This window comes from Cervus elaphus, chromosome 15, assembly GCF_910594005.1.
Source record: "Cervus elaphus chromosome 15, mCerEla1.1, whole genome shotgun sequence".
NCBI lineage: Eukaryota > Metazoa > Chordata > Mammalia > Artiodactyla > Cervidae > Cervus > Cervus elaphus.
This window is the reverse complement of record NC_057829.1, coordinates 75,372,263-75,395,425: the sequence shown is the minus strand read 5'-3', so window position 1 is coordinate 75,395,425 and position 23,163 is coordinate 75,372,263. Positions and strand designations below refer to the sequence as shown.

The 23,163-nt window shown below is 40.1% G+C and overlaps 3 protein-coding genes across 16 annotated transcripts in view; 1 reads left to right on the top strand and 2 right to left on the bottom strand.

Moving 5' to 3' along the window:
• Positions 1–2,253, bottom strand: part of VTI1A (vesicle transport through interaction with t-SNAREs 1A) — a 368,143-nt gene extending 365,890 nt beyond the window's left edge. For 2 of the 6 annotated variants that reach the window (XM_043925708.1, XM_043925710.1), the window contains exon 1: positions 1,819–2,253. In XM_043925708.1, coding sequence (XP_043781643.1) covers positions 1,819–1,912 — 94 coding nt within the window. In that variant the 5' untranslated portion in view covers positions 1,913–2,253. The remainder of the gene's footprint in view (positions 1–1,818) is intronic. The other 4 variants (XM_043925709.1, XM_043925706.1, XM_043925711.1 and 1 more) reach the window with 4 other exon arrangements.
• An 88-nt stretch (positions 2,254–2,341) lies between these two features.
• Positions 2,342–17,260, top strand: ZDHHC6 (zinc finger DHHC-type palmitoyltransferase 6). 5 transcript variants are annotated; one of them, XM_043925699.1, is made up of 11 exons: positions 2,342–2,686; positions 3,586–4,054; positions 4,668–4,759; positions 5,919–6,078; positions 7,345–7,506; positions 9,028–9,081; positions 13,079–13,246; positions 14,623–14,664; positions 15,377–15,522; positions 15,617–15,663; positions 16,652–17,260. In XM_043925699.1, the coding sequence occupies exons 2-11, from the start codon at positions 3,788–3,790 to the stop codon at positions 16,753–16,755; spliced, it is 1,242 nt and encodes a 413-aa protein (XP_043781634.1). In that variant the 5' UTR covers positions 2,342–2,686; positions 3,586–3,787; the 3' UTR covers positions 16,756–17,260. The 5 variants fall into 5 exon arrangements, with proteins under 5 accessions (XP_043781634.1, XP_043781636.1, XP_043781633.1 ...); XM_043925698.1 differs by having other exon boundaries at positions 2,343–2,575; XM_043925701.1 differs by lacking the exon at positions 7,345–7,506 and having other exon boundaries at positions 2,342–2,575.
• Positions 17,261–21,101: 3,841 nt separating this feature from the next.
• The window catches only part of ACSL5 (acyl-CoA synthetase long chain family member 5), a 49,126-nt gene continuing 47,064 nt past the window's right edge, over positions 21,102–23,163 (bottom strand). For all 5 annotated transcript variants that reach the window (XM_043925692.1, XM_043925693.1, XM_043925697.1 and 2 more), the window contains 3 exons: positions 22,963–23,034; positions 22,118–22,264; positions 21,102–21,367 (listed from right to left, as the gene is read on the bottom strand). In XM_043925692.1, coding sequence (XP_043781627.1) covers positions 22,124–22,264; positions 22,963–23,034 — 213 coding nt within the window. In that variant the 3' untranslated portion in view covers positions 21,102–21,367; positions 22,118–22,123. The remainder of the gene's footprint in view (positions 21,368–22,117; positions 22,265–22,962; positions 23,035–23,163) is intronic.

Here is a 23,163-nt window from a genome sequence, read left to right as displayed (position 1 = left end):
AAGAATGGTCACATTAAAATATAAAGGTAAGAAAAAAAAAAAAAACAATTGTAACAAATCTGTTTTCTTGGAATTGGCTGTTACAATTTTGCACCCAGGAACAACTTTGTTACTTTATAGCATAGCTTCTCAATACCAAAGTTATTAGCCCAAAACAAAAAATGTTTCCTCAGCTATAATTCTGACAATTGAAAAAGAGCAAAACTCCCAGGAAACCACCAATCCTGATATTCTGAGGTTCTGGGACTGAAGTCAAAGGAAGTAGTCTCCAACGATAATAACAACAAAAATCAAGATGATCTTGGGTGGTGGAGGAAAGCAGAACTGAAGAGAAGAGGCGAGGTGATGTATCATGAAGTGATGAGGCCATCGGCCACTTTCGCCACAACAATCTCCCAGGCAGCAGAGCTCCGTGGTATATGCTACCTTGGTTCTCTCCTCTTGTTCCCTCACTTGGACTCATACACCTCTTTAAGACATCATCCTCCACCTCCTCCAGAACTAACTGGGACTTCAGGAGATGAGTGGGGTGTAAGTTCAGAGATGCTGGCTTCAAGCAAATGTCCCTATTAATAGAAAATAGGTGGGGGGGGGGGGAGGAGAAAAATAAAGAAATAAAGGAAGAAAATTATTTATAAACACTTCAGTTTGGGGAGAGGTGGGGAAAGGAACAGAGGAATCACAACTTAGGTCTAGGAGAAATTATTGCTGGCATCAAGGACTGACTGAGATGGTGGAACAACGAAATTGACCACCGGTTTACAGATAAACTTTACACCACAGAGTGAAGGTAGATGGTTCAATTTCCCTACCACAGCTAAGTCCCCGAATAGCAATCTTATTTGCAACTAAATACTCAATTAAATCTGTATTGAGAGAAAACAAATCCTAAAACAAAGTCCCACAGATGAAAATGACATGATACCATACTTATGTATCTGTTCATTTCCTTAAACATTTTCCTGAGCTCCTTCTAAGTAAATGCCAAGGAAATCAAAGACAGCTCCCACCTTCACATAGTTGACCATCCAGCATTTAAAATAAGATGTGCTAAAACACAAAAACTCTTCTGAATGATAGCTGTGGGATTTTAAAAGTGAGAAAAATCATTCTGTACCAATTTTCACACATCGTTTCTCAAGAAGGATGAGAAAAAAATAAATGGGCTTGGTGGTATGAAAAATACTAATGATTATAGCAGCTAACATAAAAAAAAAAGGACCTTACATATGCTTCATTTAATCTTCACATGAGAGATGCACAATTCTTTCCATTTTACCAAGAAATAAAAGTTGAGAGAGGTTAAGAAACCTGCCTAAATACAACTTCTAAGTGGCAGGTCTGGGATTTGAATCCAGGCACCACGGCTCTTAACCCCGTTTTGCCGCCTATAGTAATAACATCGTTACTAACAAACCAGCGTTGCTGTATGGTGCAGACCCATGACCTTGGTACGTTAATTCATTCTCGTTGAATATTCTCACATCTCTGTATTTCACAAACAAAAGTAACAAACAGAAAACCCAACCAAAACGAAGACTCAGAGAAACGTTCCCAAGGTTATACGAGTAAAAAGGTGGTGGAGTCCAGATAAGAACTCAAAAAAAGCTTCAGATTCCAAAGGCTCTGCACCCCACAACCCAGCTTGGATCTTCCCCTGACCCTCCTCAACCCACTCAACCATTCCTCCCGGAGGCCCCGCGACTACTTCATCCTCCAGGCTCGCGCCTAAGAGACATTCAGGCAGAGTTCCATCGTCCACATCTGAGCCTCCCCACTCTCCAGGACACCCCCGCCCGGCCTAGGAAGCGCCCTTACCAGGTGGGAGTCGGGGGACCCTTGCAATCTTGTTGGTGATCTCTGCCGTGAGCACCGCGAAGTCCTGCTCGTAGCCTTCAAAGTCGGACGACATGGCGGGTTCCGGAGTGGCCGGCCCGGGTCGGAGCCTAGGTCGGAGCTGAGGTCACGCGGGGCAAGAAAAACAGAGTGTAAGGACCCGGAAAGTTCCTCCTTAGAGAGCGGAGCAGAGAACCGGGGACAGCTCCCAGGCCGATCGCTTCCTGGTTGTTCGTCGCGATGTTGGTCCTCCGGAAGTTGGGCTGGGTGCGTGTTTCAGTTTCCGTTTAGGCTCCAAGATTAAGAAGTTCTCTAAGGAAAACCCTTTCAATCAGTGTCCCCAAAAGCCTAAAAAATATTCGTGTTCTCAGGAATCACTGAAAAGCATTTTTTTCCTCCCTCCGAGTTTTGGAAAGCGGTTCCGGTTCCCCAAGCTAGAAGCCAGAGGGACTTGCTTCCCGACGGAAGGTTGATGCGGCGAACCTCCCGGAAGTGGCTGTCACGGAGACTGCGCACTGAGCCCGAGCGGGAGAGAAGCTTGAGGGCGCTGGCGGAGAGACGCGCGGGTCGTGGCTGGTCGCGCACCCCAGCTTCTAGCGCACGGAATTTACTTTCTCCTTGCGCTGGGCGGGGGTACCCAGGACGGAGTTATCCGAGCGGGAGAGAGTCTGCTCCGGGTGAGCCCGAGCCGCCCCAGAAATGCGATGGCCGAGGAGCGGGCACTGAGGACCGGACCGAGGTGGGAGTCAAAGCAGGGGACGTGATTTTGCGGTCATCGCCCCACCCGAATGAGGCCAGCATCTCCAGAAAGTCGAGACCAACTACCCTTACCAAGATGTTCGTCCCCTGCGTGAGGATTTCTCAGTGCTCTGCTCCATAACACGGGAGGGAAACTGAGGCACTAGCCAGCGCGGGCTTGCGTGGGAATCTTTTGTTACTCTGGCTCTCAGATCTTCGCTTGACTCACTCCAGTCCAGTCCTAAATAGCCTTCTACAGATCTTCCCGGCGCTCGCGGTCCTGCCTTCCCGGTCCCTCGCCTTTTTTTTTTTCCCCTTCCCTGAAATATCCTTATTCGTGCTTTTTCTCATATACGCCTCCGGTCCTGAGTTCACACACACTTCTCTCTCCTCACCTCCTCTCGCTCCTCCCCTCCCCTCCTTGAGCTTTCATTCTCCGGTTTCTTTACCTCTAACACAAACAGACTTTAAGTTAGCCTTTGAGGGGCGACCGCAGGCAAACGGTGTAGACCTTGTCTGGATCATACTGGATTTAATTCAAGAGTGGGTAGGAGGCAGTTTAGAACTCTGTAAAGGAAGTTTGATGATTTGGCTTCTGTCGGGTTCAGCTGTCAATCACCCAAGTGATTTAATCGCTCAGCCTCTCTGAGCCATTTTCCTTTCAGTGAAGAAGGAAGCTGGATTAGGTCAACCATAAGGTCCTGCATCCCGGCTCCAAATTTTTTTGTTTCATGCAGCCTTTCACTGAACGGTTGCAGGGACATAGTCCTCTGACAAGTTGGGAACAAAGGGAAAAAAACTACCACTTAAGAATCATGGATCCAGTTTACCTGCCATTCAGAATTGACTAAAGTTTGGATAAGATGAAAATGGTTCTTTCTGATATTTGGTGAGATACTCATTTCATAGTAATGTACTTGTGAGCTGCTTCTATTTAGGTGATTATTGAAATTAACAAATACAGTAGATAGTAAAATGTCTTAATGAACCTTCTCATTTTGTTTTCTTTAGATTAAGTTTCAAACCAAGGTACTGGATTCTCCTAGATAAAAAGTGTCTAACAGTGAAAATGGTGTAATCTGCATTAACATCCCACAACGTGAAGACATGACAATTAAGGAACACACACGGACTTGTGGCACAAGGAAATGTGTGCACAGAAAAAGGAAATCTGTAATCCTTTAAAAACTGAAAGACATTTCTCCTCACCAAAATGGGTACATTCTGCTCAGTTGTCAAGTTTGAAAATCTCCAAGAATTAAAGAGACTTTGTCACTGGGGTCCCATTATAGCCCTTGGTGTTATAGCAATATGTTCCACCATGGCCATGATTGACTCTGTGTTGTGGTATTGGCCCTTACATACCACTGGAGGAAGTGTGAATTTCATCATGTTGATAAACTGGACTGTCATGATTCTTTATAATTACTTCAATGCCATGTTTGTTGGTCCTGGCTTCGTCCCTCTGGGGTGGAAACCGGTAAGAGAAAGGTTCCTTAAAGTGGTGAACCCTCATGTTAATCATATATTTAGTTTTTGCCTTACCTGCCAACCAGTAATATCAAACATAGCCTACTTTTTACTTTGGTGGAGACTAAGCATATTATTCTAATCACTGGTCATTTAGAGCTCAAAGAATTTTTTTCATAGCTGCTTGAAAGTATTTCCCAAAGTGATTTCAATGAAAAAATTTAAAAAATGGAGTGGTAATAATGAGTACATGCTCTTAAGTGTCTAGGAAACACTGTATATTGTGTACCTCATAATTCCACAGTGTGGTTTGGCTCTAGGATATTTTTTTCACGCCACATATTAACATCCCTCATAACTGAGAAAACTGCTTTAGAAGCTACTAGTTTGTAAAGTATTCAGAAACAGTGGGCAGCTTATAACAAGCCAAGCCTTGTGAATAAATACTGTGGTTTGATTTTCATTTATGGGAGATGGGAAAAAGATGGAATTTGAATTTTAGCTTGCATTGCCAGCCCTTCTTTTTGGCTAAATTTTTTTTTAAATAATGAATTTCTGATAATAGGAATATCACTTTTCCAATTACCCAGAAATTTATGTTTTGTTTGCATTTCACTGCCAAGGAAAATTCTCAGGATAGCGTGTACCTCCAGTATTGTAAAGTCTGCCAAGCATACAAGGCACCACGGTCACATCACTGCAGAAAGTGCAACAGGTACTGTCTGTCTTTGCTCTTTATTGAAGATTGATCAACTTGATACTGGCCTTTTGTTATTCTCTCTAGCACATCAATCCTAGTTTTATTCCCTGCAAGGTGACTACTTTATAAACAATGTTGTTAACATACTTGTGTCCATAATCTTATATTTTACTTTTACATTGTCAATTCTGATCATGAAGGTCTCACTGTTTCTTCCTGCCATGACAGGAACAGGATAAAATGTTATACTTTAAGTTGTTTTCATAAATCAGGGTTAACTGTCGACTGTCATATTAACTAGCCTTAGAATTGTTCTGAGTCTCAATTACAAAGGAGACCTGCTTTTTCCATTATTTAGTTGAGTCACATTTACACTTACATAAATCTGATAAGTGAATTCAGGTGCCTATTATCACAAGTATTTAATATAAAAGCCTTAATTGGAAGAAAACAGAATCACTGTAAAAAATGTGGATTAAGCTATTGATAGAACCTTTGTAAATGAACATCAGTATCCACTGATAAATAAGAAATTTATGATGCTAATTCTGAGGTTTAGGGGGACCATTGGAGGGGCAAATAAAGTTTAGTTTGAGGCAAGAAAATTTTCTTCTAACAACCTCAAGGAAAGGAAACAGAGTAAGACTTCACTTACTAAACCACATCTTATATTCCAGAGTTAGCTTGCTTAGCTCAGACACTCTACATGTAAAGGATAAGAACAGGAAGGAAGGAAGTTACAAGTGTCTGCCAGGCCGCATCAGCCCCAGTGGAGATTTGGAAGTAATTTTGTTCAGTCTCTGTTGTTTTCCACTCCAGTCACTGCATTTCAGAGCAAGAGGAAAATCAGGAACCATGCTTATTTTTTTATAATGAACCTCTCAGTGGGCCTCCTGACTTCTTTAAACAAACTTACTTGTAGCAGATGTCTTTTTCCTCAGAAGCCATTACAAAGCCTGCCCTTTCTTTGGCTTTTTAAAATTTAAAGGAAGTCACTGTTCATAGTTATTTAAAAACTCATAAAAATTTTTCTTTCTGTTCTATGAAGTATTATTCCTCTGTGACTCATGCGTGGACATTCTGGATTCCTATGTGCTTGATCTTTTGAAGACCAAAGTTATTTCAAGTAGACAGGATTTTCTGCCTCATGTTTTCTATAAATTTTTCCTGTTAGATGTGTAATGAAGATGGACCATCACTGTCCTTGGATCAACAACTGCTGCGGCTACCAGAATCATGCTTCCTTCACACTGTTCCTCCTTTTAGCACCACTGGGTTGTATTCACGCTGCCTTTATTTTTGTTATGACGATGTATACGCAGCTTTATAATCGGGTAAGTGAAAACGTTTGTTATCAAATCAGAAATTAAATAGTAGTTATCAAGATTGTTTAAGAAGTCCATTTTAGAAATAGGTGTTCTGCAGTTTAGGTGGGGAAATAGAACTTTGTTTTACCTTTACAAGGATTCCTTTTTTAAAAAGCTTTAAAACAGTTTTTAAGATGAGGAAAAATTATTTTGTTCTGGAAACTCACCGTATATGCTATAGTTGAAGTTATACTATGTATAACTTATTGGACTTCAATAAGCTATGGTAGAGGATAGTTAGAGGAAAAAGCAGAAGAGTGGGAAGAAAAAGACAATACAAGTGCTGTCTGTTTCCATTTGATCCCGTAGCCATTTGCAGTTCTTCCGTTCATTTCTAAATCCAGTGCTCCAGAACATGGCTCACAGCAAGTGCACATTCTTAAATATCGTACAACTGATTGAGTTGATTTATGAGCACATGGTTATGAGATAAAGTTTGGTGGTCACAAATTCAGGTCCTTAAAGAGGCCTGGAGGGTAAATGAGGGACCCAAGCCTAATGGGAAACTGGAAAACACATGCCCTTCACACAGAGGACAACCCATATTTTACTTCAGCCATTTATTGATGTTTGGAACTGGAAAACACATGCCCTTCACACAGAGGACAACCCATATTTTACTTCAGCCATTTATTGATGTTTGGAAATCCAGCCTGGCAGTGCCAGATCATCTGGCTTTTCAAGAAAAATCTGAAAACCCTGACTTTCTATATGCAATCTGATTTCTAAACCATTAAATTTCTAAATGTTGGTACCTCACTCTGAATATTTTAAAACATTTTGCAGGCCAGGCAGGACATGTTTTGACCTACATGTTACTAGTGCTTAAACCTCTGGTTGTGGAACAAGAGGGAAGAAACCACTGAATCTTAGGCTATCTTTGTCACGATGGAAGAGCACTATAAATATAGGAAAGCGAGGAGAAGATGGGAGACACAGTTACAACTTAGATTTGTGTCCACTGTCATTCATCCCCAGTAATGCATATGCAGTCTACCTAATGCTTTCTGAGCAAACAATGACAAACAAAAAACATGTGACAATACCAAAGAGGATATCACACATGTCACTATGAGTTCAAGCCACAGTATTAATTAGAAAAGTTACATTTGCTTTGGCCACAGTAGCACATTGTCATTTGCTGATCTTCTTGATCAAGTGGTTTTAAATGGTACAGTAGAGTCTCACCATTTACGACAACCAAGTATTTCTTGTGGGTGGTGTTGTTTGCAGCTCTCCTTTGGGTGGAACACGGTCAAGATTGATATGAGTGCAGCCCGGAGAGACCCTCTTCCAATTATTCCTTTTGGATTAGCTGCATTTGCTGCCACCTTGTTTGCCTTGGGATTAGCTTTAGGAACAACCATAGCTGTTGGGATGTTGTTTTTTATCCAGGTAAGCTCCTCTATTACCTCTAGCTAACACTGTCGAGTAATTGGGGCTGCTTGTAATGAGAAAGAGGAAAAAAAGCTGCATTTAAGTATGCCGTGTGAAATGGAGATTATTGTTACTTTTTCCATCTAAGTGATGAATTTTATCTTCTGCTTGTCAGATAATTTCAAAGTGACTTTGCCAGCATTTCTGGGTAATGATTTAATTTAAAAAATCCTAAGTTAGAGTTACATAGCATTGAGAAAGCTCTTCTCACAGCATCTCTTGATGTTCACATCAACCCCAAAAGAAGTCAAAGAGGAGTATTATTTTCCCATCCTTGCAGATGAGTAGTTGAGTCGCAAGAAGATTAAGTGACATACCCAATATCATCCATTCGTGCATTCAGTAAACATAATTATTAATGTTATTTTATAATGGCATATTAATCAAAAGCATAATAACATAGCTAACGTTTATGGAGTGCTATTTTAGGTCTTTTACATATGTTAGCTCATTTAATCTCCATAACAACCCTGTGATATTGGTGCTACTTAATGTCTGCTCTATGATGAATCACTCTGCTAATTTCTGAGTCTACAATAATGAGAATGAAGACCTGCCTGTCATTAAATCAGGGTCATGTGTATATCGTAGATTTATGTACAAAGTGCTATGAGCGACCAGAGAAGGAGGATGTGACCCTGAAGAGATCAAAAAATAGTTCTTATGACTCATTGTATTTGTTTCATTAGTGTATTCATTCATTGAAGGCCCACCATGAACCAGGTATTGTGCTAGGCCCTTGGAATATGGTAAGGACTCCTAGTCCAGGTTGTTCTTACTGTGTCACACTGTCTCCATGAAGGCACAACCAGACATCAGAGAATTGCAGAACTCATAGAATTAGAAATGCTGCGCTATAGGCCCTGATGGATTATGCAACCCTTTTTGAACTCTTAGTTTTAAAATAACCTGGTTTGGGTTATATTTCGTATTTTTTATTAGCCTGCAATCAAATTCTTTGAAAAGTTTTCCCCAATGCCTGTAATTAAGAATCATATTAGAAATAAACTAAGGTCATGTGGTGTAAAAACCTACATAAATGGAATTGTCATTTCTAGGAAAATCAAAAATGGAATCAAGACTGAGTATACTCAGATTTTAAGGCAAACAGAATGTCTAGGTTGACTGTAATGAGTCACTGTTACTTGTAATAAATAGGCTAATCATGCATTTAAGATTTATTAAAAATAGTGGTAAAATTTTAATGCAAAATATGTTAATGCTGATTGAATGGATTGTATCAATATTTTATTAATACTCTGGAAAACTTATTCAGAAGGTAATACTTAAAGCATGATTTTTTATTTAAGCTGTAGATTCAGATTTGATGGTGGATTGATGAAGTCATATGAAGATATAGTCCAATGGTTTAGAGTCAGATGAACCACTGTCTCATAGGGGTAGTGTAAAGATGATAATTTTTTTTTAAGATGATAATCTTAAATGAACCAGTAACATTTTAAATTTTACTCTTTCCAGATGAAAATAATTCTCAGAAACAAAACTTCTATTGAATCATGGATTGAAGAGAAGGTAAATTTTAGAATTATTTTCTTAATTTTGATAAAGTGCTGATTAACTAATAGATCAGATTAACTAGTAAATGTCCCCAAATGAAAGCTTGACTACCAAATGGCTTCCTTATGTCACTTGCATGCCATGTGAAGGGTGGTTACAGGAACTGTTTGATTTATTCCTGTTTCAGTAAAACTCCCACAGAACCATCTCACACGGAATTGTTCTGAGTCACGCAGAAGCCATTTGGCCATCCTCTCAGACTGGAGGGGAAGGGAGCTTCTGTCCTACCAACGTGCCGTCCCATAGGCTTTACACATCAGATAGAGCGTAGAACCTGTAGCTTGTCACAAACCTCACAACCTCCAATACATACTTCACATTGTCCGTTGTGATTCTGATGTTAAAATATGCCCTGCTCCCTATTTAAGACTTCTCAGAGCCTTTCCATCCCTGTAGCTTACTGGGGTTTTTAAACCCAGTGCACTGGGGCCCAGGCAGATAACCTAGAGGAGTGGAGCCAACCTGTGCTCCAGAGCTGCCCAGCCGACCAAGCTCATTGTTGGCACAGAGAAATCCTCACCTAGTATTGTGAGATCATGTAATTTTTTTTCCCAAGAAAAACCAGAAATCTGGATTTTTATGTTACCTTCTTTGTTTTTAAGCATTAGGAAGCAATTCAAATTAAAAGCAAAATAAACAGAAAACCTTCATGGGCCAAAGAAAACAACCTATAGGACATATTTAACCCCCTAGCAGCTAGTTGGTGAGTTTTAATTTGTAGCAGCAGCTCTCAAACTTCAGTCTTGGGACCTTTTGTTGTTTGTTGTTTAGCAACTAATTCGTGCCTAGCTCTTCTGCGACCTCATGGACGATAGCCCTCTAGGCCGTGTCTGTGGGATTTCTCAGGCAAGAATACTGGAGTGGGTTGCCATTTCCTTCTCCAGGGGATCTTCCTGACCCTGGGTTGGAACCCACATCTTCTGCATTGAAAGGTGGATGCTCTGCCACTGAACCATCAGGGAAGCCCCTCAGGACCTTTTACATTCTCAAAAATTGTTAAGTACACTAAAGGGCTTTTATTAATTATACTATTGGGTATTATATCTATTGACATTTGCCATATTTTCTAACTGAGAAAACCTTTGAATATTATTTCATTTAAAAATAGCAGTAATAAATCCATTATATGTTAATAAAATAACATTTCTGGAAAAATAATTAAATTTTCCAAAATAAATAGAATAGGGAGAGTGGCATTGTTTCATGTTTTTACAAATTTCTTTAATATCTGACTCAACAGAAGACAGTTGGATTATCACATCTACTTCTCCGTTCAGTCTGTTGAGATATGTTGCTTTGATTGAAGTATATGAAGAAAATTCAACCTTAAACAGATAAGTAGGTTGAAAAGGATATTTTAACATGCCTTTTAGATAATGGTGGACATTCTTTGGTAGTAACAATACATTATAATTTGACAAGTTCTAGTTGTTGAGAGGTTAGTTACATGTTAGATCTAAAATTACATCAGTCAAGTTTTTGTATTCTTTTGTATTCAATTCCATCAATCTGTCTTGCTCTTTGAATGGATCTTTTACCCATATAGGGCATCAGGCATTGGTCTTTTGGAACATACTGGTTTACAGATTTACACAGATTTTTAGAGTGTTGATATAGTTCATTATTCAAGATGTAAATCCATTTGTATCACTACCAGTTTGATGGGGGGAAATCTTTAAATATTGGAAAGCCGTCAAGCTCATAATGGTGATGTAAATTTTCCAAATTCTAATTTTTATTTGAAAGCCTTACATTTTTCACTAGCAACAAATAGTTGTTTGTATGAAGTAATAGCTTGACTTTGTTCATTTTCAAGAAGACATCCACTAAATACTGAAGCCTGACTAACTTTGGTTTGTCTGTTACATCACTCATTCTTTCAAACAAAAATAGCATTGCATGAAAAAAGCTGGCTGCACAGCTTTAATTGACTCACAACTCATACAGGTGTTTTCCTTGAGACGAGCATTTTGTCATGCTTTATGTGTATTTCCTATTTTGTCACACAGAATATTAAAAAGACATCTACTTTGAGGGCTGAGATTTAATAAAAATAACTTTTATTCATCAAGACATTTTTATGTAAAACTGGGCTTTTTGTTGGTTTGGTTTGGTGTGAATGGAGTATGTAGCAATGAAGAATATAACACCTTGGTGCCTGTCTTGATGCCAACATAAGGTGCCAGCAATTTCACCCACCATTGCAAATGTCAACACCATGAAAGAAGGCAAAATGTCTTAGTATTGTTATCAAAGTTGTCTGACTTTGTTCAGCCCCAAGAAGAGGTCTTGGGGACTGAAGGAGATGCACAAAGCATACTTTTAGAAACATGGATGTACAAGTTTATGTCCAAGCTCCTTGGCTTATGCATAAAAACTGTTCATGTCTTCCCTTTACCTGCTTCTCCAGTTCATTTCCACCCCTCCCCATCTATTCATACTCCGTACCGGCTAATGCCAAATAGTTTACACATCTTTTGCTTCTGTATTTTTCCACATGTTGCTCCCTCTGTCTAGAACATTCTTCCTACCTCTTTTTTCCTTATTTCTTGCCCCTTGAGACTTGGTTCAGCTGTCACTTCCTCCGAGGAGCGTTCCTTGACTGTCCCTAGACCAAGTGAAGTCCTTCTCTTCCCTTTTCCCATGGCCCCTGCTGCACGTCTCTGTCGGTTTTTAACACACGCTGTGCACGCAGTTCCCTCTTCACTGTGTGCTTCTCTCAGACAGACTCCACGCCTCTGTTGTTTTTGTAAACTGCTCTCATCCTTAACACTTTGTCTTTTTTAATATTCTAGGTCTCTCTTCTCTGAGGCTCTTAATCCATTTTAAGACGCTGAAGTTTTTGTTTCTAAGAAGGGAAAAGAAGTTACTCATTATCAGGGTGGGGATGGACTTACATGTTTTCATGTTACAGCTTGACAATTCTTGTAATTGAATTATTATCAATATCACTTTATAAGTAACTGCAAGAAGCTTTTCTCTAAAATACTATTCTATGATAATATTTCAGGGTATAATCTCTAGTTAGCATAATATGTTGACATTAGATTAACTGTTTTGCCGATGACCAAGGCTATTTGTAAAGTGCCACACTAAATCTAGAAGTTATTTTAAAACTGGCAGTATATTGCTCAGTAAAAATCAAATAAATGATTCTATTAAGTTAAAGAAAATGGGTCAAAATTACCATATGTTATTACACAATAAATGTCAACTGGGTTTGTATACTTATTGTAGGAATAAACAGTGTTATCTTTATACCACTAGGTGTCAGTAGAAATTCAGAAATTCTAAGTCAGTTTATTCCCTTAGGTAAAAGATGACAATTTAAATGCCTAGAATATAATTTATGAAACCTGGATATATATATGCATAAAATATGCATATAAATGCCTATGTAAGTATGCAGACATATGTAATGGTATGTAAAACTGAAAGATCTCTTACACTTACCTGCTAACTTTAAAAAAAAAATAATTTTCATAAAATAACTCACCTGTCACACCTTTCCTGGCCATTCCTACAAGTTCCTTCCAGCCTGAATAAACCCTTGTTTTCTCTTAAATCTCTTTGTTAACATCTGTTCTTTACACCTGGATTCTTTTGTTCTACTGAACAAGTAGGAACATTGAGGATTTTTTATATATGAAATAAAGTTACTAACTTTTAATATGCATTTTTGAATGCTTAAATTCAGTCTTATTTAGATTTATTCCCAAAAAAGCCCTGCCACACATTTTGTGGATGATCTTAGACAAGGTTGGCGTTTGTGTGTCAAGTTCTCCCTATATTGTGATAAGTGTTTATTACTCCTGTGCATTCTAATGTTGTAACAAGGAGGAGGTATTTTTAGAAGTGACACAAATTTGAGGAATAACTGTTCTCAATTGTCTGTTGCCAAAAGCCATTTAAGGCAGGTATATCTGCCGTCTTACCTCTTTGTTACCCACAGGCTAAAGATCGAATTCAGTATTATCAACTAGATGAAGTCTTTGTTTTTCCTTATGATATGGGAAGTAGATGGAAGAACTTCAAACAAGTGTTCACATGGTCAGGGGTCCCTGAAGGAGATGGACTGGATTGGCCAATAAGAGAAGGCTGTCACCAGTACAGCTTAACAGTGAGTGTTTTGTTCAAATAGTCTTCCTTTTTACTCCACCGTCTTCCTCTTAACTTCTCCTTAACTCCAATGGCATTTTATCGTAAAATAAGTAATAAGAATTGTTTCAGCATGTCAAAATGAATCTAAGTGAATTCCCAAGCACTCCTTGTATCATGTCCCTCCTTCAATTTAAATCTCTTATCTCACCATACCTGTGAGATAAAAGTCCTGATTCCTTACCTTGGATTTATAAAACCCAGCCAAAAGCTACCTTTCACCTACATCCTTTTCATGCCGTTCATGGGGTTCTTGTGGAGAAGGAAATGGCAACCCACTCCAGTACTCTTGCCTGGAAAATGCCATGGATGGAGGAGCCTGGTGGGCTGCAGTCCATGGGGTCGCAAAGAGTTGGACACAACTGAGCGACTTCACTTTTTTTCTTTCTATAGTTCCTTTTGGAGAAGGAAATGGCAACCCACTCCACTGTTCTTGCCTGGAGAATCCCATGGACGGAGAGGCCTGGTGGGCTGCAGTCTATGGGGTTGCACAGAGTCGGACATGACTAAGCAACTAACATGTACACATGGGGTTCTCGAGGCAAGAATGCTGAGGTGGTTTGCCATTCCCTTCACTGGACCACATTTTGTCAGACCACCTACATCCTGGAGGAAATCAGCCTTTCCAATCAGCCTAGTCCACTCAGCAAATCCCTGATACAGTTCTTCCCCCACAGTTTTTTCTATGCCATATGACCTCCTCTTTATCAGAAATTACTCAGACCAGCTCCAGTCCCCCCACCCCCATCTAGACTCATCTGGATTTGGCACCTGATCATATACTAGTTTTATGAGCACATGAGGAATCCATTTTAATCTTTGTATCTTTAACTTAATTTGGCAAGATTCTAAGCAGAGATTATTTCCCCTTATATCTAGTGTAGTGTCATTTAACAAATTGTAGCTGAATAAGTGGAAAAGAGGAGGCGAAATGATGACTTTTAATCAAGACTCATTGTTGATTAACTTTGCAGTCTCTGTAAAGACTCAGTGAGTCTCTGAACTATTTCATCATAAGGGACTAGCCTGGCAGCCCCCAGAGGGCAGAGACCACATATCCTTGATTGCTGGGCCACAGGGAATGCTCTGTGACTATACACAGATAAAGACATTGGAGAGGGAACACTGAGAAGAAAGTCCCACTTCAGTGTTGGTTTTTAGTCACAGAGCCTTTTTTCCATGCTTTATTTTAAAAAAAGTAGCCTTTAAATTGTAGCAATTTGAAATGTTGGAAAATTGGGAGTTTGTCATGTCACTCTGATACAGTAAATGAGGAAACCCTGTTTTTCAGTGTTGAGATATGAGATTTCATTTTTTCTTTTTGTATCTTCCAAACAGATAGAACAGTTGAAACAAAAAGCAGATAAAAGAGTCAGAAGTGTAAGTAATTCTTTTGCAGTGATACTAATTTCTTTTCCTTTTGTCAGGCTCAGCACTTTTATGTAGCTTTTAAAATTGCCTCTAAGTAAAAAACCAACTGTTGGCTTTTATTAAATAATATTTCTTAATCCACTTATTGAACTTTGATGCATTTTACTTTTGTTTTCATTCAGATAGTTTGGACTACAGGTTTGGAGGGAATTTAATCAATTTATATTGTCAATAGATAATTATCCTCAATATAGTTCCCTAGTGGGAAACTTGTCCTTAAAGTGATGCTGAACAATTAATTCAGTGGCCACAAGCTACATGTGGTTATTTAAATTTAAATTAATTTAAATTAAATAAAATTCAAATTTAAATTCCTTGGTTGCACCAGCCACGTTAAAAGTGTTCAGTATCTACTTGTGGCTAGGGGATACCACACTGTATACCCCAAGTATAAAACATCTCCACCATTGCAGAAAGTTCCATTGGGCAGCACTGCTTCTAAAATTTTATTCTTAGCCATGTGCTTGAAATGAAGGGTAAGAAAAGCCTGAGAATTAGAAGCATCAATTAATTACCTTCTATAAGGGAACTGGGTAGATAGCGAACCAGAAGGGAAAGACTTGTTGCCTGGTATTCTGGGTCTCCCTCTAACAGTTTACATTCAAGCTTAGAAAACTTCATACACGGATTAATGTTAAATTGTTCTACTCACTGATGCCAGGTCCGGTATAAAGTGATAGAAGATTATAGTGGTACCTGCTGTCCTTTGAATAGAGGAATTAAAACACTCTTCACGAGCCCCTGCACTGAAGAGCCTCGGATAAGGCTACAGAAAGGGGAATTCATCTTAGCCACAAGAGGGTTACGGTAAGTAACAGAAAATACTGAATTTCTTCTTGAATAATGAAATTGCCATCTAACCTAAAAAGAAAAATTAATTTTAATCTTTTAAATATTTCAGATACTGGTTGTATGGAGACAAAATTCTTGATGATTCCGTTTTAGAAGGTATGAACATGGAAGCGAGTGTTTAAAAGAAAAGACTGCCAGCAATAACTGCAAATTTTGCAAGAAAGCTTTTATATGCATTAGGGGAACTATAGGAAGGCACTCATTAAGCAGCAAAAATAAGCTCCGTGTATTACTTCTCCATAGCACTTGTATTTATCGGGTCTTTGCAATGATTAGTGAACATTGGATCCCATACTTCAATATGCAGCACACACTTGTGGAAATGCTTCACTTGTGGTATTCACTCCCCAGCAGCCCTCTGAGGTTCATGCTGTCATTGACATTTGGTTGGTGAGGGAACGGAAATGTGGGGAGGCTTAGCAGTGTGCCCAAGGCCACACTACATGCAGGAACAGCCACGACTCCAGCCCACGCAGTCTGGCTCAGAGCCTGTGACTAAGCTGCTATGCTATACATGTACCCATTGAGTGAATCATTCTATTGTCATAAAAACTAGTGAATTGAAACATTCCGTGTCTTTGATTTTTTAAATTTAATTTTAAGAATTATTGCTTTAAAGATTCACCTAGGATGCTCTTTTGAAAACACTGGGTTAATCATAAATTAGCCCATGTGATAGGTTATGCAAGCTTGATACAGAAGTGCATGTGTTAGAAAAAAATCTAAAAAGCATATCTCCAGGGAGATAGGTCCCTAGAACAGATGAAGTGTTACAGTGTCAGACTCCCTCGCAGTCACACACACGTGCGTGGACACCAGGTACCCCCCCACTCCACTGGAGCACTCCTGAACATACGGATCCTTTCCCAGATGATGGAACTTGGGAAATACCTATTTTCTAGCTTGTTAGGAATGTATATATTTTAAATTTTTATTTATTTAGTTCATTAATTTTAGCCTCAAGTTGTGCTTATCAAAATGAGGGGTAATTAAAAGCTTATCAGTTTGAAGTAATAGGATTTACAAGTCTCACAGATGTCATTTTGGTATATCTATTTCATACCAATTTCATTTTCTTTCTCAGGTGTTTCAAGAATAAGAGGATGGTTCCCTAGAAACTGTGTAGAAAAGTGCCCCTGCGACGCTGAAACAGATCAAGCCCCAGAGGGCGAGAAGAAAAATAGATAGCCACTTTTGAAGTAAAATTCCTCTCAGTCTGCTCCATTACTTGAAAACTGTACATGTTACTAAAGAATTATGCAATGAGCCTACTCTGGTTAAGGTGTTCTTTTCCTCAAAGGTGCCCTAGTGCCATGATCTAAATATTTTTATTACCACTTTGAAATGGAGAAGCCATTCTGCACATGCCTTTGAATTCCTGCACCTCTCTGCCACCTCTCCTCTCCCCTAAAGGAAAAACACTTCACCCAAGTGAGTAGATTGCATTTTCTCTAGGATTTTGTGTGCGCTGCACATGGTGGACCTGACCTGCAGATAGAGATCCCCCTCTACCAGGAGCATCTGCATGCGATGCTTTTATCCTCTGTCCCCCTCGGCCGAATTTCTGATATTTCTAGATACTATAGAAATTAATTTGTCAGATTCAATATAAGCTCAGATTTTATTACCCGTCTTTTAATAATAATGATTTTGTCAAATCAAATAAAGATCAATGGCTTGTTCTGTATAAATCGTAGTTTTTACTCCAAGCATCTTTCTTTTTGCTGACTCAAAAGGAGTCTTAGTTCCTTATGGAGAAACTGCTGCTTTACCACCTCTTGGAAAATTGACATCCTTGATCATAAGTCTCAAGACATACATGTTTGCCTCAAATACTCAATTAATGGCATATTGAGATCACAGGATTCTAGTAACTTTTTTTTAAATTGAAGTATAGTTGATTGACAGTGTCACAGGTATATAGCAATGATTCAGGTATATATACACACACATATATATTCTTTTGCAGATTCTTTTCCATTATAGGTTATTACAAGATATTGAATATAGTTCTCTGGTGTACATACAGCAGGATCTCACTGATCTGTTTTATATACAGTAGTGTGTATCTGTACATGCTTAGTTGTGTTCAGCTCTTTTGTGACCCTGTGTGCTGTGGCCCGCCAGTCCCCGCTGTCCCTGGGATTCTCCAGGCCAGAGTATTGGAGTGTGCTGCCATGCCCTTCTCCAGGGGACCTCCCTGAGCCAGGAATCCAGCCCATGTCTTACATTATAGGTGGATTCTTTACTGCTGAACCAACAGGGACGCCCTAGTGTATATCTGTAAAATCTCCCATATCTCTCGTTTATCCCTCCCTGCCTCTTTCCTCTTTGGTCACCCTGTTTGTTTTCTATGTCTGTGAGCCTATTTCTGTTTTGTAAATAAGTTCATTTGTATCATTTTTTAGATTCCACATGTTAAGTAATAGGTGATGTTTATCTTTCTCCATCTGACTTCACCCAGTATGACAGTCTCCAGGTCCATCTATGTTGCTGCAGATGGCATTATTTCGTTCTTATGGCTGGGTAATATTCCACTGTATTTATTCCACATCTGAATCCATTCATCTGTTCATGGACATTTAGGTTGCTTCTGTGGCTTGGCTGTTGTAAATAGTGGTGCTATGAGCATTGGGATGCATGTATCTTTTCAGATTAGTGTTTTCAACTTTTGCAGGTATATGTCCAGGAGTGGGATTGCTAGATTGTATGGTAACTTATTTTTAGTTTTTTAAGAAACCTCCATACTGTTTTCTGTAAAGGCTATACCAATTTCCACCAGCAATGTAGGAGGGTTCCTTTTTTTCCACACCTCCAGCATTTATTATTTGTAGACTTTTTGATGATGGCCATTCTGATCTGTGAGGAAATAACCTCATTGTAGTTTTGATTTCCATTTCTCTGATAATTAGCAATGTTGAGCATCCTTTCATGTGTCTGTTGGCCATCTGTATGGAGAAATGTCTGTTCAGGTCTTCTGCCCCTTTTCTGATTGGGTTAATTTTAAGCTGTTTCTATATTTTGGAAATAAATCCCTTGTAGGTTGTATCCTTTGCAAATGTTTCCCCCCATTCTTTAGGTTGTCTTCTTGTTTTGTTTATGGTTTCCTTTGCTGTGCAAAAGGTTTTAAGTTTAATTAGATCCCACTTGTTTATTTTTGTTCTTCTTTCCATTACTGTAGAAGATGGATTCAAAACAGTATTGCTGTGATTTATATCAATGAGTGTTCTATGTTTTCCTCTAGGAGTTTTATAGTATCCAGTCCTACATTTAGGTCTTTCATCCATTTTGACTTTAATTTTGTATATGGTATTTGAGGAATGTTCTAGTTTCATTGTTTTACATGTAAACTGTTCAGTTTTCCCATCACCACTTATTGAAAAGACTGTCCTCCCTCCATTGTATATTCTTGCCTCCTTTGTCGTAGATTAATTACCCATAGGGGTGTATGAGTTTATTTCTGGACTCTCTGTCCGCTCTGTTAATCTCTGTCTGCGTAGCTGTACCATACTCTTCTGATTACTGTAGCTTTGTGGTGTATGGGAGTTCCCTTGTATATTATTTGTTGCTTTTCCCTTGCTGCTTTTAGTACTCTCTTTTTATCTTGAATTTTTCTCATTTTGACGGCACTGTGTCTTGGTGTGTGCCTCTCTGAGTTAACCCTGTCCGGGACTCTATGTACTTTCTGGCCTTGGCTGTTTGCTTTCTCAGATTAGGTAAGCTTTTAGCTATTATCTCCTCACTGGTGGGTGGAGATGGACTTTGACCCCATGGTGGACTAGGCTGTGCCTAGGGACATGTCAGGACACGACTGTGGGCTCTTTAGCCTTTAGGGAGCCTGTCTCCTGATGGGTCTGGCTGTATCTCCCCAGTTGGTTGTCTGGCTTGAGGCATCGCAGCACTGGAGCCTTCAGGTCGTTGGGTGGGGCCAAGTCTTGGTACAGACGCGCCGGCGTGGCAGCCACCAGGAGTGTTCACGTGGTTGGATGTTCCGTGTTACGTCTGCCTCCAGTGTCTGTGTCCCCAGCCTTTTGCTCCTCCAGGAGGCTCTCCAAGACCAGCAGGTAGATGTAGCCCAGGCTCCTATCAAATTACTGCCTTTGCCCTGGGTCCCAGTGCACATGAAATTTTGTGTGTCTTCTTGAAAAGTCAGGTCTGTATTTCCCCCAGTTTTCTGGGGCTTGTCTTTCTGATGCCAGATCCCTGGGCTGGGGAGCCTGACATGGGGCTCCGGACTGTCTCTCCTGTGGGAAAACCTGTGCTATGTAATTACTCTCGTTTGAGGATCGCCCAGCCAAGTGGGATGGGATTTGATTATATCTGCCCTTACAAGTCTGCCCTTAACAGTTCATTCTCACTGTGGTTCATTCTTTATGTCTTTAGTTGTAGAAGATCTTTTTTGGTAGGTTCCAGTTTTTTCCATCAATAGTTATTCTGCAGTTTAGTTGTGATATTGGTGTGCCCATGAAAGGTGAACTCAGGGTCTTTGTATATTATACCATCTTGGCCGCTGTCTAGGAGACTTTCAACCTAGTCATGTCTGCTCATGTTCGCTTGAATCTATCCAAGCCTGAAGCTGATGTGACTAGTAGGTTCTAGGCTGGTGGACTTGGAGGCTTAAAGTCAGGCTCTTCTAAACACAAGAGTAGAATTAGAGTAGTCACCTGTTCAAAGAGTAATTCTTTCCAAGGCAGAGAACTTGAGATTGGGGGTCTGGCTTGTAACAGTGAACACTAAGGGAAGGGCATTTGGGGATTCAGCAATGCATGAAAGAGGACTCTGTCCCACTCCAATGAGGACTAGGGAGGTAGACGGATAGTAAAACGTATGTCAGCTGGAATCGTGTATTATGAAGAAAGCAGGTGGGACAGTCTGATGGAGGTGACATTTAAAACATATGAGGGGACAAGTCATGTGTCTGGGAGCATCTGCCTTTTAGGCAGAACAACAGGCTAGAATGTGCCTGGCATGTCTGAAGACAGGAAGGCAGCTAGTGTGGGTTCAGCTGGAATGAGTGAGGGGGTAGTGGGAAAGGAGGTCAAGGGAGACAGCAGGAGCTAGACATGCAGGGAAGCTCATTCCTGCCTTCCCTTCTGTCTCAATATCCCAGAATAGCTTCTTCTGGGCTCAGGGTCTAGAGAGACCAGAAAGGAACACTCTTCAAGACTATATGGATGATAAAGGAGAAAGAGCGCACATTGTGCTCAGCTGGAGTCAGGCTTCAACTGGTATTTTTTTAATTCACAGCTGTGGGATAGAAGGCCTGATCCTCAAGGTCATTTCCTTCAGTAGCTATCAAACATAGTGGCGTTCTAGAATCACCTAGGGACCTTTTAAAAATTCCAATGCCCACGCTGTACCCCTGGCCAGGTTAACCAGAATCCATGAAGTGTTACGCAGGCATTGGTATCTTTTTAAACTCCCAGGTAACACTAGCGCGTAGCCAAGTTTGAGAGCCACTAGCTTCCGTGATTGTCAAGGAACCCTGGTCTAAGGCTGACTCTTCACGATCCACGAGGAAACACACCACAAAATTCAGTGTTCTACAATAGTTTATTCTTAACACCTTATATTTTCAGGCGATATTGGTACATGTTGAAGGCGGGTAAGGGACAACAGGAAGTGGAGTCGGGAGGAAAGATCAGTCGATTCCTTCCCAGGAGGTGCGGCTGTTGTGCAGGCTTCGCGCCTGCATTCCCAGATCAGGAGGTTGCCACTTGGCGCTTGCTTCATTTACTGGAAAGGTGCGCTTGACATGAGCTTCAGCTCCTTTACCCACAGCTTTCAGCTCAGCAGCAAACTGGTGGGAATAGATTTGGTCATCAGGTATACTGGTGGAAAACACTCTCAGAACATTCTTTTTGGACAGAGTGTCACAGGCCCAGTTTTACCTTCTCCCAAGTCAAAGAAACTAGAGACTTTAGGAAGTGCTTAGTGGGATCACATTCTTCCCTTTCTGGACACAGACTTGAGCGAACACCGAAAGACATAGAAGAAATCTGTCTCCTAAACGTGATTAATATTGTTATAGCTTAAAACTCTACTTAATGTTAGGGGTTTTATGGAATAGTTAGAAAATGTGTTCTTAAGTTCCTTAGAACTTAAAGGTCTCTTAATTTGAATACTGGAAACTCTAAATATTATTGAGACCACCAATGAGTTAGGTTAACTATAAAACAAGGATGAAGTCCCAAACGGTCACTTTGGCCCCTGAACTAGTTATCACTTACAAAGACTGGAGATCACAAGGCAGAAACAAAGATACTGTACAGACGGACCTTGAAGGAAGGTATCTTGATAAAAGTAGTCCTAACATCTAACATGTCATTTAAGCAACATTTAAGATGGGAAAGACAAGAGTTATTTAGTTCAAGGCTAAGCTTCCACATGCTAAATCTCTCACTGAACATTTTTTAAAAGCCCTAAAATTATGGTTTTATAATTTAGTAGGTAAAACAACAGGAGGAAAGAGAAAATGAATGTAAGATTAGTTTTTAATCCACATTCCTACAAGTCAGGATACTTATGGGCCCCTTGCAGCTGTAAGTACCTTAACCTACTCCTGGGTGTTCCCATACAGACTGTTGATTTGAGTCCCAAAGTACTTGGCAAGGTCTCCCCGCTTTGCTTTCAAGGTTGGTGTTAAGAGTCCATTTTCGATGGAAAATGGCTCTGGATGTAGATGGATGCATTTGACCTGGAAGAGATGCACACGTGCATACATTTATTAGTGATCCAGACTGTTCTGTGGAGCCCTCCTGCTATGTGGGACTTTCCTGGTGGCCCGGTGGTTAAGCATCTGCCTGCCAACGCAGGGGACACGGGTTCCATCCCTGGTCTGGGAAGACTCCATACACGGCAGAGAAACTAAGCCTGTCTGCCGCGACTACTGAGCCCACATGCCACCTCTACTGAAGCCTGTGTGCCCGAAAGTCAGTGCCCCACAAGAGAAGCCACCTCCACGATGGAAAGTCTATACACCACAACTAGAGAGTAGCCCCCACTTGCCACAACTAGAGAAAGCCCACACACAGCAACGGAGACCCAGCTCGGTCAAAACTAAATAAAAAATAAATGCTATGTGAGGAAACTTAGAGAATATTTTCTTTTATAGAAGTGGCATGATGACGTGGGAGGGTTAGGAGAACAGTAACATATGCCCATTTTCACACTAATAATTTGGGAAAGACATGAGTGGAGAAGGAGAATGAATAATGAACAGCATGGAGGGACTACTAAATGAGTGCAAAGGTCGCTGCCATTTGTCATTAATGGGTTAACAGTACCACTGAAGTCAGTCCCTTGGAAACTGAACTTCTTAACCCCATAATAAATGCAAACTTTAACACTTTCTAGTGTGACTTGAGAGGGCAGGATAACATGAGTAGTACGTACCTGTTCAAAGGATTTAAGGCCACCTTCTGTCCCAATTTTCTGCATGTCTTCTAATATGGCTTTCTTTATAGTCTAGGAATAGAAAACATAGCTTAGAGACTGGCTGTTAAAAAAAGAGCCTAAAAGAAAAGCTGAGCGGGAACCAATTCAAAATACCTACTAAACTCATCAGGATAAAAGCAGGATGTGGGGGTATGCACA

Excerpts from the sequence above, each read along its gene's own strand:
- ZDHHC6 (XM_043925699.1), top strand. The coding sequence starts at position 3,788 with ATGGGTACATTCTGCTCAGTTGTCAAGTTTGAAAATCTCCAAGAATTA. Across the intron at positions 4,055-4,667 it reads TCCCTCTGGGGTGGAAACCG|GAAAATTCTCAGGATAGCGT; the intron begins GTAAGAGAAAGG and ends TTCACTGCCAAG. Across the intron at positions 6,079-7,344 it reads ATACGCAGCTTTATAATCGG|CTCTCCTTTGGGTGGAACAC; the intron begins GTAAGTGAAAAC and ends TGTTGTTTGCAG.